This window comes from Penaeus monodon, chromosome 7 (genome assembly GCF_015228065.2).
Source record: "Penaeus monodon isolate SGIC_2016 chromosome 7, NSTDA_Pmon_1, whole genome shotgun sequence".
In the NCBI taxonomy this organism is placed as follows: Eukaryota; Metazoa; Arthropoda; class Malacostraca; order Decapoda; family Penaeidae; genus Penaeus; species Penaeus monodon.
In genome coordinates this window covers 5,902,567-5,920,066 of record NC_051392.1, presented here as the reverse complement: position 1 = coordinate 5,920,066, position 17,500 = coordinate 5,902,567, and the positions used below count along the sequence as shown (strand labels likewise).

The 17,500-nt window shown below is 34.8% G+C and overlaps 2 protein-coding genes across 3 annotated transcripts in view; both read left to right on the top strand.

Annotated features, from left to right (window-relative positions):
- The window catches only part of LOC119575007 (mitochondrial fission regulator 2-like), a 20,804-nt gene extending 8,372 nt beyond the window's left edge, over positions 1–12,432 (top strand). The window contains exons 1-6 of one of the 2 annotated variants that reach the window (XM_037922321.1): positions 1,017–1,070; positions 3,837–4,058; positions 6,007–6,117; positions 7,130–7,801; positions 8,015–8,411; positions 8,659–12,432. In XM_037922321.1, the coding sequence (XP_037778249.1) occupies positions 3,838–4,058; positions 6,007–6,117; positions 7,130–7,801; positions 8,015–8,411; positions 8,659–8,754 (1,497 nt within the window). In that variant the 5' untranslated portion in view covers positions 1,017–1,070; position 3,837 and the 3' untranslated portion in view covers positions 8,755–12,432. Of the gene's footprint in view, positions 1–1,016; positions 1,071–3,836; positions 4,059–6,006; positions 6,118–7,129; positions 7,802–8,014; positions 8,412–8,658 lie in introns of those variants that run through there. The other variant, XM_037922320.1, reaches the window with a different exon arrangement.
- A 1,609-nt stretch (positions 12,433–14,041) lies between these two features.
- LOC119575005 (centrosomal protein of 135 kDa-like) overlaps positions 14,042–17,500 on the top strand; it is a 150,106-nt gene continuing 146,647 nt past the window's right edge. Inside the window, exons 1-2 of the mRNA XM_037922317.1 lie at positions 14,042–14,136; positions 15,826–16,018. Coding sequence (XP_037778245.1) covers positions 15,845–16,018 — 174 coding nt within the window. The 5' untranslated portion in view covers positions 14,042–14,136; positions 15,826–15,844. The remainder of the gene's footprint in view (positions 14,137–15,825; positions 16,019–17,500) is intronic.

The window sequence follows — 17,500 nt, the reverse complement described above, 5'->3', positions numbered from 1 at the left end:
GAGAGAGAGAGAGAGAGAGAGAGAGAGAGAGAGAGAGAGAGAGAGAGAGAGAGAGAGAGAGAGAGAGAGAGAGAGAAGAGGAAAGAAAAGGACGAGCAGTTATAAAATGGAGATAAACTGGAGATAAACAGAAAATTAGACATATATATACTGTAAAGGGAGGCAAACAAACAAGAATAACATGCGGAAGGGAGAGAGAGGGCTTGGGGGAGAAAAGGAGCAAGCAGACCTTACATTCACTTGGTACACCGGTCCTGTTGTGCATAAGAAAACACTTCAGGTCACATGATTTTCACTTTATTAAAAAGATGTCTAGGGTATTTGCTTTGAGCATCAACTTCAGTACCTAGGAAAATTGAGATAGATATAAATGAAGAATTAACAAATACCTATAATAATAACAGTGATAATAATACACTTTCGCACTCTAGTTATAATAACTGAAACTACTAACTTATACAGCAATTATCTGGGTCCTTTCTTACGCAATTACAAGTGAACAAGTTGCCTTTGTAAGTTTATGTCATAATATTTTGCAATTCTAAGAAATGGACCTTCTGTCCGAGAACCTCTTTAGTATGAACAAGTTACACGAACCGCATATTAATGCTAAAACTTTCCACCCGTTTTATCTCCCATATGATAAGTATTTTAAAGCTTCATCGAAAGGGTTATTGTTAAAGATCCCCTCTTCCTTTTTATCCTATGTCTATATTCATGTGTAATCAACTAAAGGGTTAACCGCAGCTGTTGATTAAAACGCATAAAAATTGAGAGTAAAAAATCAAATCCGAAACGCAAGTCTGAACTAAGTACTCGTTAGATTGGAAATATGTTAACGGCGTTATAACAATACGTTAAATATTCCTCCTTTCGAAGCGTTGATGTCGTAGATTGACGTCGATTGCCTTGATTAAAAATTCCTAATAAAAGAATCTGTCGAAAGTACGAAATATGGAAAAAATATTGGAGAAGATTCGCCGTTACGTGATCCTGATATAAGATCGTCAGGACGTTAGGTTTAGTGATGTCACTGAAGACGGGAAAAATGAAACCAGGGAAGAAAATAAGTAAGGATCTGTGCTGTTTTACCCTAAAATAAGGGTCTTGGGCGTTCTAACATATTATGACGAGTTCGTTTCATCAACGTAGCGTTCACGAGGGCAGTAGATTAGAGTATTTAGTGGGAAATGGAGTTGTTAGAAGGGCGATTTCCTGAGCTGGTGGTCAGGTCAAGGCCTGTAAAGGGCGAGGAGAGGGAATCGTAGATTTTTTGTTTTATTTTATTGTGTGTAAAAGTAAGGGGAAATCTACTAAAGCATGTCGTATGGGAATTGGTTGGTTATTATGCAGTATCTTTCTGAAATATGGAATGGTGAAGTGGAGGAGGTAGGCGAGGAGATAAAATCTTAAGGCATGAGACGATTTGTCCAAAATATTGAACGTTTCCAGATTTTTTTTATGTGAGGAATGAGATTCGTGTTTCACTGAGTGGATAAAACTGAACATATGTTGAGTGCTTTTATAAAGTTTGCTTAGTCTCTGTGCTTTTACTTTGTGGGGGTATGAGAAATGATAGCATTGGAGTGTTGTGGTAGTGAAAGAAGTAGAAGTTTGCATTAAGTGTGAAGGATCTGTATTGGTGGTGTTAGTAAGGTAAGTTCTTGTTTTTTCTCTCTCATATTATCCATATCATATGACTAGGTGGACACTTTACTTTGCATAAATTTAGGAATTTTGCCTTGGAAATCCCCCATCTCCACAGTCTTCGATCCAGTAATGGGGGAGAGCTTGAAATTTAGCAGGGTGATTGTGATTGTAAAATACAAAGAAAATTAAGTTGTGCAGCATGTATACAAGATGAGGGTCACTGTAATATGAAATACAGGGGGCTATGTGTCCATGGTGGCTGTTTCATTCCAAATATTGCCCAGAAACACAAAAAAAAACACATCACATTACAGGATGGAGCCAACATTTCACATTTAGAGAATACAAGGGAAAATGAGCTGTACACCCTGTTTTATCTACTGCAGAGGGCTATACCACGTGCAATCCTTGCTCTAAAGTGTAAGCTCTATGTGATATTAGTCAATGTATTCCATGACTCCCTGCAATTGACAGTATGCTTTACCCTTCCATAAATATCTGGAGGATTTTTTCTCGAGAGTGTGGATTGAGGAGCAGTCCATGCAGAAGATGATTATGATCCACTTTGTATATTTCTGTTATATTTTACCCCACAATTTCCCTGGTATCCTTCATGTCCTTTCCTACTCTTTGGGTCAAATTTGTGGGGTCTGGTGGGGTTTCTGCAAGAATATTTACCTTGCAAGTGACAGCTGGATGAAATTGGGCTTATGTTAGTGATATCAGCTCAAATCCTCTGATAGAGACACTTTGGGGAAGGTGGTTTTTCTTATCCTTGTACTGTATCCAGACTGCATTGTACAGGGTTTAGTTTGTTTTCCGCAGCCATATAGTACAAGATAAAATTTGCCTGTAATAGGCAGAATAACTGCTATTGGGCCAGTGATTATCTTTTACCAGAGTAATATCACAATATATATATATATATATATATATATATATATATATATATATATATATATATATATATATATATATATATATTTTTTTTTTTTTTTTTTTTTTTTAAGTAACTTATTTAAGGGAATTTCCCTCTTGATTTGAATGTCTGAATTTGCTAAGTTGTAGTTATTTTTATTTTCTTGTTGATATAATAATATATATATATTTTTTTTTTGATAAAGATAAAGTAATTTTTACAAGAGCTGTTAGACTTAACCTGGTTTGTTGGTTTTGATGAGACATTTATCATAGCTAAATGATACATATCTAATATATACAGAAAAAATAGAGGAGTTAGAATATAGATGCAAGGTCTGTGCTGTTTCATAAAATTGCATTTTATCTGGTTACTTAAAAAATTATTTAAATATTAGCTTGCTAGCACTGTAAACAACTATGCATAATTCCATCTGAGTATTATGTACTTTTAGTACTTGTGTATAAAGAGGAAACACAGCCCGAATATTTCAAATCCTTGAAATAATGTTTACATTCTTGTGTCATTCTATCCTGTCCATTAATCAAACATTGGTTACATTCTGAAAACTCTCACTTAATTTAATGAATTGGAAATGTTTGCTGTGAACATTCCTTGATTAGGCTGACTTGTGTCTGGGGTGTTGATTCACCATTCCCAAAACCATATTGCATGGTTAGAACATGCAAACGCATGATTACTGTTAGAATAAGTACATATTAAAACTAAATTACAATATGCATAGTATGCAAATATATCTGTGTTACCCTACACTGGACTATAATCATTAAATTGTTTTGATAATCAAATATAATTACTTTTAAGTTTATACCACAATTTTTTTCCTACCCCCCCAAAAAAAAGAAAGAAAAAGAAAAACAAAAAACAAAGAAAGAAAGAAAAAATTAATAATAATGAAACAAAATGAAACAAAAGTGGTTTTAATAATGACATGACTGCATAAGGATTGATGTTGCCCAGCACTCAGACAGGAGAAGGTGGTTGAAAGGAGTATTCCATCCCAAACTAAATATTATTTCAAATATCTTGTTAAGTGTATATATAATATTTATTTATAGTTACTATTTTTTAACTGGTATTTATTATTGATAGATTTTTATTAGGTACTTTCATGTTTTATTTATTTGTGACAGTATTTTTGAGATCTTCCATTTTGTATTTTAGATTTTTTTTATGTTGAGTGTTTTTATTAGTTTGCAGTATATTTTTTATTACTTCCTTTCAAAAGCTCTTTCTTGGTTTACAGAATGAGTGGCATGCCAGCAATGTTGTTGGGGCTGGTGGAGGAGCTGGTGCAAGATTTTGGAGAAAGTGCCTGGATGATTTTGCAGGCAGTGGGCCTTGGTCCATTACTGGTCAGACTGAGGGAGGAGGTGCGAACATCATCAACAAGAGCACGTAGAAAATCCTTTGTGCGGATTGTTGGCTCGGTTTTACCATTGAAGCCTGTGGAGAGACCGTATCTAAGGTAAGGGATGCCTCTGCTGTAAGATTTTTGAACCTGAAATTTTGTGGAATTTTGTTGTAATACATGCATTCCTAATTGTTGCATCTTAATGGGTTTTTTTTCTGGAAGATTACATGGTCAGTATGGGCCTTATTTGTGTCAGTATGGTCCTTGTTTGTTACAAGTTTGATAAAAAAAAAAAAATAAATGGTCATTCAGTTAACAAATATCTTTCAGACACGTTTTGTAGTGATATATCTTTATCACAAGATATAGCCTTGTTTTGACAGTAAGTTGTATTTTGAGCAACCATTGGTTTAATGAGATTGTAGACCAAAAATTATTAAATTTGTTGGCTAGTTGCAATGTAAATACTGGCATTTTTGCAAGATACCCTAATACTTGCTATTATAAAAAGACCCTAAGTTGAAAATATAATAAAAATGTTTTGATTGATGATCACCTGAATTTGAGCATCATGATAGAGAGGTAATCAGTTTTAGATATTCAGTGAAAAATAAAAACCCACTTACATGTCCTGAAAATTATTTTCAAAATATACACTGCTTACGAAACTTACCCATACAAAATTTTCAGTGTATGCTCGACCAGCAATTCTTTCTTACTTTTTTCTTACTTCCAAAGGCAGTAACATGCAGAAACTATGCATAGGCATCATATCCACATCCGCATAGGTTAGGATTATGCCTTTGACTCTGAACCATTAATGCTGGGAACGTGCATTATGTGTTATACTTTACGGTTTTGTGTTATTTATGTGTTCATTTATTTGTGTATGTGTTTATTTTTGATTTTTAGATGGATCTACAGGCAATTACTCACCAAGGAGTCCAGATCTCACCTATTTACCCTATTCATTGATTTTTTGCGAATCAGTTTATTTCTATTATTTTTATTATTGTCAGTAGTCTTGATGATGAGGATGATTGATAGATAATAATTTATATTACTATAGTAATGATAAGAATAAAAAGTTCAAAGAAATAGTTAAATAGGTGTGATCAGGTAGGCCTAGTAATAATTGATTCCTCAGTGACTATGTGGTTGAAGAAAAAGAAAGAAAATAATAAGGAAAAAACAGTGCTTTTTTGCATGCATTTCATAAAAGCAGAAAAACATTAATGCCTAAGTAAAGTACCAAAGACCTTAATCAGATCTAATTAAGCTACTTGGTTTGATATGATTAAACTACTTGCTTGATATTTTATATGAATAATCCTTGCCAGAGATATTACAAAATTGGAATATCAGTGCCAATTCTGGAGTCCAAGTTTTATTAAAGATATGATATCACTCGAACAGGTTCATTGAGTTTTCTCCTGAAAATTAGAACATCATGGAAATCTTGGTTATTCAGGAAGACTCAAAAAAAAAAAAAAAAGATAAATACGCAGAGAAACATATTTTTATATAATTATGTATGGAATATTATTGGAAACTTAGTACAAAATCCAAGAGAGTTAGAGGAGAGAGGGGGGGCAGTTGAATTAACACATTCCTTTAGACAGGAAAGAACATACTTTAATTTTGGGATAAGTGTCCAGAGGTTCCTATTGTAGGAAATACATTATCAAAGTTTCTTGATAAATGAACCAAGGCTGTTTAATAATTTGCTGAAATGTATTAGAAACATTACTCATTATATATGGTTGTGTTTAAAAGAAACATTAATGACGGGTTAAATCTGATACGGGATGAACTGCCAACAGTTGGTAATGAAAGAATGAAGGCCTGATCAAATTCTGTCCATCATTAAGTTCGGTTCTTAGCAGCTAAAAAAAGGTGAACGGGATCTGAGGATGGATCTAGCATGAGTCAGAAGTGGGGTTCCTGCTAGAACCTACACCAGTTAAGCAAGGAATTTGCACAAAAAAAAAAGAAAGAAAAAAAAATACAACAACAACTCTGAACTTCCGTTAAAGTAATTTATGGGTGTTTATCTTGTCAGGTTTGTTGCCCTGCGAAGTTTGAGCCAGTCCTGTGACTCCTTGTACTCAGGCCATACCCAGGGCACTATCGACCCAAAATGGCTGGCAGACACCGAACGCTCTAGGTTTAGGTGAGTAGCATATATAAGAGAATCAGATTTTTCTTTATTTAAGGATTTGTGACCAAGAATTGTGATGCAGTTATCCTAGTCAGTGTTGCTTCAGTAATAACTTTATATTATAAGATAAACTAATGGCAAAATGCAAATGTGTACATTTAGGTATGCTTACTGATAATAGACTTTGGGAATTTCCTAATCTGGCAAATTTTGGATTGTGTTTGAATTTAGGAACTCTGTGATTTCAAAATAGAATTTATCGATAACTTAAAAATTAACCATAATCTGGAGAAATTGTAATGTGTACCTTATAAGACAGTATATGCAAAATAGATATTGATTAGATAAATGATAGATAAATGGATTTTATAGCAAATGTAACAAACACATGCATATTATTTGAAGTACTTCATGCTGTAAAATAATGTAGTCAACCATTAAAAATACTGTTCTTTTATTCTTCAAATTAGTAATGAAGCCTTTGTCTTGCTGTTGATATTAGATTAAGGCTCTGAGCCTTCATGATACTACTTTTAGTAATATTTTGTAATATTTATTCTTGCCTCTTGCTAGCACTCTAGTTAATCAAAATTCATAACTTCAGCATTCTTGTCCTGTGCAGTCTTATTATGTTACACAGTTTGAAGTATGTGCATAGCCAGTTAACCCAATGTTGCCAGGAAAATGTAATATTCACTGTATTTTTGTTTTGTAAAATGCCTCTACACATAGATAGCTCCACAAATGCTGGGTCTCCAAGAAGTCATTTAGACCTCATGATCTCACCTTATTTCACCTTTCCTGGTCTTTGGATGCGGTAGATAGTACTAGTAATTGACAGCTCGGTGACTAAGCCCATGTGGAGCCTTCCATATGTGTGTGTGTGGGGGGGGATTAAGCTAAAATCACAGGAGACATGACATATATGTCATGCCATCCTGTACTGTGGGTTAACAGCAAGTTTTACTGATTAATTTATTTGTGAAATATTTGTAACAGTAACAGAATACTTATATAACCTCAGGCCAATAATCTCAAGATGCGAGACAGCTCCAGACCTGTTTGCCTTTGAACAAGCAGAGAGAGAGCACCTCAATGGCGAGTCATCGCCACGCTCTTCAACACCCTTCAGCATCACTTCGGATCTGGGATTAAGCAGGAATCATTACCCCTCCGATGCAGCTCCCAGTTCTCAGATGCACCATTCCTCTTTTCAACATTCCACGATACATGCAGCATCACCGTTTACAGATCCGGCAGCCATAGCTAAAATATCAGCTCTGGAGGATGAACTTGCAAAACTACGCATACAGATATCCAGTATCCTAAGTCAGAACCAGAGGCCACTTACTCCACCCTCAACTCCTATCCCAGGTGACCGACCAGGGTCTCCTGTCGGTTCTTCAGCACCTCCTCCCCCTCCTCCTCCACCACCCCCACCTCCTCCACTTCCTCCATTAGGACCCCCTCCCCCTCCACCACCACCACTACCAGCCAACCAGGGTTCCAATTCCCAAGCTGACACTCCTGTTCGTAAGCTGTCCTTCGCAGAGCTTATTGCACAGAACAAAGGCAGCATCAACAAACACACAGAACCTATGGATATTCCTGTTAATCAGAGCAGCAATTCTGGGGCAGTGTCCATGGCAGATGTTCTTAAAGGCCTGAACAAAGTTAAATTAAAACGTGTAGCTAGGTGAGAAAATATAAATTATAAATATAAATTGTTCTTTGTTGAGATATTCTAGGGAGAATGATCAAATAGATAACTTGTATACATATTTTTTTATTGCCATTGTTGGAAGAGAAAATGGATGTGAAAAATAAGATATTTGTATTCCTCTGATTCCTTTGATGTTTGTATTCCTCTGATAATCTTAGAGCTTTCAACACTTCCTTTTTATTGCAGATCACCTGGTGGAACACCAATACGGGATAGGGCAAAGTCCCCAGTTGGAGGTGACCCAGCAGCTATTATTGCAGCAGCCTTGAAGAAACGCTTTGCCAAGATGCATGTTGATTCACCGGAAAAGGACGCAGATGAGAAAAATGATTTTGATTCGTCTCCAGAATCAACGCCGAAAACTTCCCGTAGAATTATTCTACCTAAGCAAAATTTAGCAAAATCAGATAAACCCGTACGTAATTTATTACCAATCTTGAAGAAGCCAACGCTTAGAACTCCCAAAGAAGAAAACTCCCCTAAACCAGAAACACCTGTAAATAATTTGTTACCTGTTTTGAAGAAGTCTAACCCTAGAACCCCCAAACCTTTACCAAAAGAAGAGCAGAATTCCTTACCTATTGTAAGTGTATTTTTTATTTACAGATTAATCTTTTTGACTTTGCATTATTTATGGTAGTTTGTATTTTTATTTATATAGTTGAATTATCATTAAATGAACCAAGAAATAGAACAACAGCTTATCCTGTTTTGTTTTGTTTTGTTTGATCATATGTGATATTATATTTTGAAGATGATGTGTGACAGTTTCATTATTTTTTATTTATTTCTGTCTTCTAATATTAAGCTCCTCTTTGACATGGTTACAGTTTGGGCAGCATCTCCTGAAAAAGAGAAGTCCACGACCAATGGAAAAAAGAGACAGTGTGAGTCCATCCAGTGAAGCCTCGGACCTTTCTCGGTGATAGTATGAAAACATCAGCCTTGTCATGGGCTGTGGAGACCATTTCCTGTGGCGTAAAATCTTCGCCAGAAATTTCCTGGGTAGGATGTTCTCACTACACCACGCATGTTTTGGCCTTGGTATACTGCTGTTTACTTCAAGTTTTGGTGTAAGGAAGTTGTAGGAATGGTGAATAGTGCAGATGTACATTTTTTTCATTTTTATTTTTATGTGTACATATATATATATATATATATATATATTATATATATATATATAATATATATATATTATATTTAATATACATATACATATACATATATCATATAATATAATATATATATACTATATAATATAAACACATCATACATCATACATACACATACATACATACATACATCATACAACATACACACACAACAACACAACACATCACACACATACAACAATATAATACTATATAATACTATATAACACAATATAATATAATAAACACACTACAACATACCTACATACATACATACATACACACACACACACACACACACACACAACAACACACATCACAACACACACAACCACATACCACAACACACAACACACAACATCATTAACATACATAAACATACATACATTAATCATATAGAAATGACACACATACATACCTAGTTAGTACACATATATTTATCTGATGACATTGCAGTACATTACATTCATTTTTGCATAATGTGTATTTTAAATTCCACATGGTTTCTGAAAATATCCCAAATTGATAAACATGTTCATTCCTTTGCCTTCCAACCTGAACTTATTTTAAATGTAAGTACATAATGATTCAGTGCTAGCAGTCCCAAGACTGTGAATTCATTATTGAAATGAACTTCATAATCTGAGTACACCAGTGCAAGTAACAGGGCATGGAATCATTGCCTTTTATTACATACCTTTTGGCATGAAGTCATGGGTTGTCATTGTCATGGTTTGCATGGCCCATGTTGTCTTTTCCAAACTTCTCACACAAGTGTTTTGTGTCATGCACATATGTTATTGAAAGTGTGTTGTCTTAAACACATGCCATTTTTAGACCTTGAATGGTATTTAGTCATTTCATACTTCTTTGGCTGCAAGAGATGTGTTGTTTACTTTGCTCAAATAACTAGCAATCTAAGATGGGTTTTGCTCACATCCATTGTGTCCACACCTTATGTGACTTCACAACATTAAACTCTGTCTTTGTCTTATGTCTTCACTTCTCCACACATCTTATTGTATTCTGTGCTCTACCTCTCCAAGTTCCCTAATAAAGGAATATTCTTGGATTTCTGTACTTATTGCCAGTGTCTGAGGGAATTGTGGGTTGTTGACAACACAGGCCAGTATACGCCAGAGGGATGACTCTTGCCAGGTTGATCAACAAGGAGCTATGAGGTTGTCTTCTGTAAGAATACTGCTGTAGCATCATGAAAAGGCTTCATCACTGTTGCTTTCTTTAACATGCTCTTTGTTACCTTGTGGACATCTTGAGATGACTGTCTTTAAATCTGTACTTCATTAGCCTGTCATTTCATCAGAAGTGCAACCAAAGTTTCCAGCTTTGCTATAATAAGTGCCAAAAATAGAAAGTCAAATGTAAAGTCAGCTTTGTATGTGTAAATATATTACGTTTAAGAATGCAATGAATGTTTGTATTCTTTCTATGTACATTCCCAGTCTAAAAAAAACAGAATGACTGTTTTCCCATCATGAATACCTTATGGATAGCTAGAGAACTGCCTTTCATTATTATAGAAGCAAAAGACAGAGTAAAGATAGGATACTGCTTTGCCTCTGTAAGTATGGCTTACTTATGCAGCAATACATATCCATTTTTCTGTACCATGATGATAATTGTTATGGTGACTGTCACTGATAATCCTACCAATATGTTATTCATACATGATTTTGTATGCATTTATTTCCAGTATTTATTTATTGTCTGTCATAATGAGAGTTCCTTTAATGTAATTATTACAGCAAATGTATCATTACTATTATTATTATTTCGTTACTGTTCTTTTTAATATCAGTTATTATTAATATTAATTAATAACAGTATGATTATGATTGTCAGTGATTCTTATATGGTGGTGCGTAATGTACTAATAAGTTTTAACATTAGGTAAAAGGTGATTGATGGACATGCACAGACTAAATAGTGAGATTAGTAAATATTATGTAATACGAGCTGTAAAAAAATCATTACTGGAGTCAGAGTTATTTATATTTCCATCTTCCATCACTTTCCACAATTTGCAGCATCTCTGACCATGTTAAGGGTGAGAGAATAAGATGCAACTTAGAAACACTAAAGGCAGTCAAAACAAGTGCTCTGTATTTTGGTTAGTTACATTGGGTTATTTTTGTTTGCTTGTTTGTTAGTTTGCAGTAGTTGTGCATTTTCTTTTCTTTCTTTTTTTTTTCTTCACTGCATTTATTTTTTTATGCAGAATATGAAGCTAGGATGTTTACATTATTATCTAAGGTAGAAGACCTTAAGTGTGATTTTTTGTAAGTATCAGTAAAGCATTTACTGGTGGTACTCAGCACAAATTTGTTGAATTGGTGAAATTCCTCTCGTGTTTCCGTCATATTGAAAGTTCATATCTTATGACTGTGTAACATCTCCACTATTTTAGGTGACATGAAATTAAAATGGGAGTAATTGAAAAGTAGAACAAGGTGAATAGATGAGCAAATTCTTTGTTGTGTCTGTGATTTAAACCACAGAAGTGGACACTAGAGAAGAACTATATTTTTATATCCAAGTAGCTTTTCTATAGAGCTGTTCTGTGATGGAGGAAACATATCAATCTTGGCACAAAGTAATGATTTGAAGGTAGACTAGTTTCATACAGAATGTGTACATCATACATCAGAATTATTGAAGATACTGATTTTGTGAAGTATATTGGAAAAGGTTGGTATTTAATAGGAAATATGTAGAGTACTGAATGCAAACTAGGAAAATTGTATTTTGTAAAACTATGTATTTCATATATTCAGTAGCTTGATATAAAGGTAGAATTGGATAAGAAGGTGCTTAAATAACAAACTCATGAACTGAAGGTAATTTAGAAAACCCTGACTATGCAGTATGCATCTGTAAACCTCATAGATAGATGCACAAAATGTATGTTACGTTATGTTTTTGTGCATATGAGAATTTTGAAAGTGGTTTCATTTCTGACACTTTTCTTTTCCTTTCTCACTCTCTTCCTCACCATTTTTCAACCTACTGTTATTCTATGAATCAAGCCAGTGTCAAAGATATTCTATGAAAGAGTGGTGTATAATCTGTGAGTATCATTGGTAGATAGTTATAAAGTTGCAAAGGCAGTACTGCCTTTGTATTTTTTAGAAAACTGTTTTAAAAGAAAGTTTTCAGACATTAAGTTTGAAAATATGATTTCACTTTTGTTGAAATACTGCTGCTTTACCGAGATAGAATTGCCTTTATATTTCAGATCCTAAGGTTTGTCAAACTTTGCTTTGTAATGCAAACAAGAAACCTTGTAATCATATATTTTTGCTGAGCATTTTAATTGTGTATTTATATGATATCTGGTGCCTTGTAATGTGATGCATTATCTGTAGTCAATATTACAAATGTATTTTTGTGAATATTGTAACTATTTTGACAAATAAATATAATGAAAATGTTTTTTTTCTTTCTTTCTTTCTTTTAACCATTCATAGCGTGCAGTAATTTTGATTAGTTCAGTATATATATGTATATATAGTTCAAAATATTGGCTTAGTGATTGCTTGTTGGTAACAAAACTAATTCATATAGTAATGATAAATTGCAATGAAGTAATTTTGCTAAAGCATTTGATTATCTGAATATTATGCAGGTGTTATGCTAAACACATCTCAAAATGCAAAATTCCACATAAAATTGTGGAAATTTCCCACTTTACATACATTTCCATTGAATATCATGTATGCAAGTTGTTGCATGTAGTAGTGTTTTACATTTTTTATTTAGCTGTCAGATCTTAGAAGCCTGGATATCCAATATTGCAATTTTTGCATGAAAAATGCTTGAATTAATCTTTATCAAGAAGACAAACTATTATAGGAAAGAAATAAAGCAAACCCTACGGTTATATTAGTAACTATTTTTTTTACTATTATTGTGGATGATTCAAGTAATCATGAACTACACTGAAAGCTGAAAGTGGAATTTTAACCATGCAATAAATAGCCTCAACCATAACTACATTATACATGTATATTTTTTACTTTACACCTGAAATCAGGTCCGAGCAAGTCCCTCTGTTACCCCAGTAACTGTCCATCAGGGAGGATTGAGATTAATGACATTTTGTGAATAAGCAAAGTAACTAAAGAAGAAAAGAAACTGATAATACTGGTGAATAATGAAATGAGAAATGATTATGAAGATAACGACAGTGATATGATGATATAACTGCATATAATTTTATAATAGTAATATAATAGGAAATAACAATTCACAAAGATGATGATGAGAATATGCTAATTACTGCAAGTTATTTGCAAAGAGAAAAGAAAAAAGGCAAAGCAAAGAGAAAAGAAAACAAAAGAGGAGAAGAGAGAGAGGGGGAGGGAGGGAGGGAGGAAGGGGAGAGAGAGAGAGAGAGAGAGAGAGAGAGAGAGAGAGAGAGAGAGAGAGAGAGAGAGAGAGAGAGAGAGAGAGAGAGAGAGACAGAATAACAAAAAAAAAAAAAAAATGAAAAAAAAAAGAAAAGAAAAGAAAAGAAGAAAAGAAAAGAAAAGAAAAGAAAAGAAAAGAAAAGAAAAGAAAAGAAAAGAAAAGAAAAGAAAAGAAAAGAAAAGAAGAGAAGAGAAGAGAAAAAGGGAGAAAGAAGAAAGATTATTGGGTTACCACGCATCCATTAGAGAAGAATGCTTATAAAAAATATGATCTTCAGATCCATTTACTCATGTTTATCTTTAGAATAATTTAGTTCCATTGCCTCACTGATGGCTTGCAAAAATACAGTTATTTATTATTCATACTGATTCACAAGACCGAGTATTGAAATGGCCGGTATCTTACGGCGAAGATAAAAAAAATGCCATTGAATTAAATAAATCGCTCGTGAACTAATTCGCCTCTTTCATTTAATGTCTTTATTTGATTTGAATAAAAAAATTATACTTTCATGGTAATATAAATGTTATTTTAATTTTTTGTACTTGGAATATGATATTTCGAGCAATATTATTATTGTCAGTAAATTTACAAACAAAATGCGGTAAGATGCCGGTCAAGTTAGCTTCAGAGCTGACACTTCCGCAAATGTATACAAATAAACAAACTTTTGAAAGCTGACTTGCGGAAACTTTAGGTTTTGTTCATCAAATGTACACTTCCAAGGTGCGTTTCATGTTCTGGGTGCCATGCAAGGTGTTGTAAAGGAGGAATAACAAGCGTGATATAAGAAATCGGTCATGCCACGATGTAGATAATGGTTTTATGTCGATTATAAGAGTAACGGCTTCAACGTTTCATTTTAAGAAATAAAGTATGCAACTGGTAGTTGGTTATTTACTTGTTCCTTTATATGATAGCGTGTTGGGAGTGCATTTAATGCTGCGTTTGCCATTATAGCGATTCTATTTGAGTTAGGGCAAACACTAATATTGCCTGTTATTATCTACAATTTTGGGAGTTTCACTGGTTCTGAGACGGGTAAAGTATCTAGAATAGGTCTGCTCGAAGTATTAACAATGCTGTGTTGTAAAGGTACTAAAGTGATACTCCTTCTAATCTTTGTTAATCAGTACAAGAAAACGATGATAAGTTAGATAAAAAAGTTGCCATAAATAATGTGGAAATTGTGCTCTCACACACAGCAACAAACCTCCACTTTCTATATTCAAGTAAGACCATGCTTTCAGACCTTGCGCATGATTTATTTTCTGTTAAAAGACAAATTCAGGTTCAGTGTTACCAGTATATATATGTTGAAGATTTGTTGGCTTTAGTTCAGAATGCAGAGAGTGGCAGCAGCAGCTTTACTTGATGCAGTTTTATTCTGGACTGTTACTGTTACACCATCTCGTAATTAATGGTTTGAGAAAGAAATAGAAGATCTGAGGGTTACAGTGAAATAGTATTGATGATCAGTCTGACATATGAATAAAATCCTGTATATTGTGTCTTGTAAATCTTCCTAACTTCACTTTGGGAAGTATTGGTATAGAATTTGTCAAAAAGGGGAAGGGCAAGCAGCTTAATATATTTTTTGAGAAAAAAGTATCCTTATGATAAAAAAGAAATTACATGTGTTTTTAAAGGATATTGTATATTCCATGCTATTACTGAGTGTGTCATTTTCTGCTATGCTCTTTCTACATTTGTTGCAATAAACTCTGAAGTTCGAAGTCCCAATTACATGGAGCTTCAGGGAGACAGTATAAATGAGATTTTGTTGACTTAACAAATTATGATACACTTAAGTTTCATTTGTTGTTTCAACCATCCGCTTGTTTTAAAAAATGTTTTTATTCTCAGGTGGTTGGGCTTAAATGATTTGGCTCGATGATTGTATTATGGTTGAAGACTTTTCTCATGTGTCTGAATTCTTGCAAATTATATATATATTTATATGCACATGCAAACACACACACATGCACATGCAAACGCACACACATGCAAACACACACACACACACACACACACACACACACACACACACACACACACATGCAAACACACACACACATGCAAACACACACACACATGCAAACACACACACACATGCAAACACACACACATATGCAAACACCGGCACAGACCGGCAGGCAGGCAGGCAGGCAGGCAGGCAGGCAGGCAGGCAGGCAGGCAGGCAGGCAGGCAGGCAGGCAGCAGCTGTGGCAGGCATGGGCAGGCAGGCAGGCAGGCAGGCAGGCAGGCAGGCAGGCAGGCAGGCAGGCAGGCAGGCAGGCAGGCAGATGGATAGACAGACAGACAGACAGACAGATGGATAAAGACATAAATATAGATATGGATAGATATGTGTAAGTTTACTATGATATGATATGTGACATTACTTTCCCGCAGAGTTTGGGGCTTGGCAAAGATGGCTGGTGGAAGTGATGTCTTACAAGAAGTACGCATAACCCTAGATGACCTAGGATACCGCGAACCACTTCCACCCCATGGGCTTCCACTTGTACACCATCTTCTTGACGATCTTGTATCTGCGACAGCCGAGCTGAAGGATGTCAGAGAGAAACTCAGTCAGTGCAAAAAGGTAAGCGGTAGAGAGAGGATGCAGCTTGACATCTGATTGTATTTGAAGAGCTATGGATCTTGTTTTGGATGGCTAAGCCTGTAAGTAGGAAAATAAAGTGGGCAAAATATGGAAAAGGAGGTTTGCAGGTAGGTAGAAGTGCAAGTCATGGAGTGATGTTGTCTCTGGTAGTATATTTGAAGGTATTATTGCAGTGTGTGTTTAACTGTTTACTACAATTAATATAGTATCATTTTGTATACAGGGAAGTACACATTCTTGAAGCTTTTATGATATACAAGTAAAATCCTTATATAGACCATGAAAGGTTTGTACATTCTTTTTTCCTGATCTTGCCAGATTGGATAGATTTATGTTGGATCCATGCTGCATAGGCTTATATTCCTTTTAAAGCTCTGTGCTTATTAATAGTTATTTATTTATTTATTTTTTGTATGGTTTTAAATCCATAGATTATCTTCCTTTCTGGTGCTTTCTGTGCTGTTTTGTGCAGTTTATTTTTCAGTGAACTGCATTTAGATTCTAGACTTATTCAGTGGAAACCAGGTGGTTTACTTCTTTATTATATGTGCTTCTTAAGATAAATAAATAGCCTTATTTTAATGCTTTGTTTAAAGGTAATCAAACAAAATGACGAAACATAACAATAAAAAATACCTACAAACATGCAAAGGTGAAAGGATTTTGCTTTTGTTTGTTTCTCTATACTAGTGGTTTCCCAACTTTTTTCATTGTGGTCAGTATATAATAATCTCCATGGCCTTGTTCAGTGAATCAGTTATTACTAGTTATGAATAGTGTAATGGTGTTAGTAGCTATAGTACAAGAAAACATAATCGAAAGATTCAAATTTATTGATTTGTGAAAGGCAATTATATTTAGGTGAGATAAAATTTAGTTTAATTTGACGTGGCCCCCTAGAAAGTACCCTTTTACCCCTGGCCCCCAGGTTGAGAACTCCTGCTCTACACTTTCCTTATAGCAGAGAGCAGGTGCAGTGCCAGTGTCTTCTTAGCCAAAGAACCAGTGGGTATTTTCCTTAGTAAATGCTTGGTAATTGTTTCCTCCCACCTTCTCATGCTCCTGTCCACTTTTACTTCCTCTATTCCTCTATCCCAGTCTCCCTGTTTTCCCCCCATCCCTCTCTCCCACTCTTTGTCCCTCCCTCTTATCCCTCCTTTCTTTCTCCCACTTTTCCTCCCCTCTTTTGCATATGTTCTCCCTCTTTACCTCCCTCCTTCTGTCCGTCTTTCCCTCTCCCTCTTTTTTCATTTCCTCCTCCTTCTTTCCTTCTTTTCCTTCATCCCTCTCTCCTCCCTCTCTGTCTCCTGTCTTTGTCTCTGTCTCTGTTTGTCTCTGTTTGTTTCTGTGTGTCTGTTTGTCTCTATCTGTCTTTCTGTCTCTGTCTATCTGTCTGTCTCTATGTCTCTCTGTATCTGTCTGCATGCCTCTTGTCTGTCTGTCTCTATGTCTCTGTGTTCT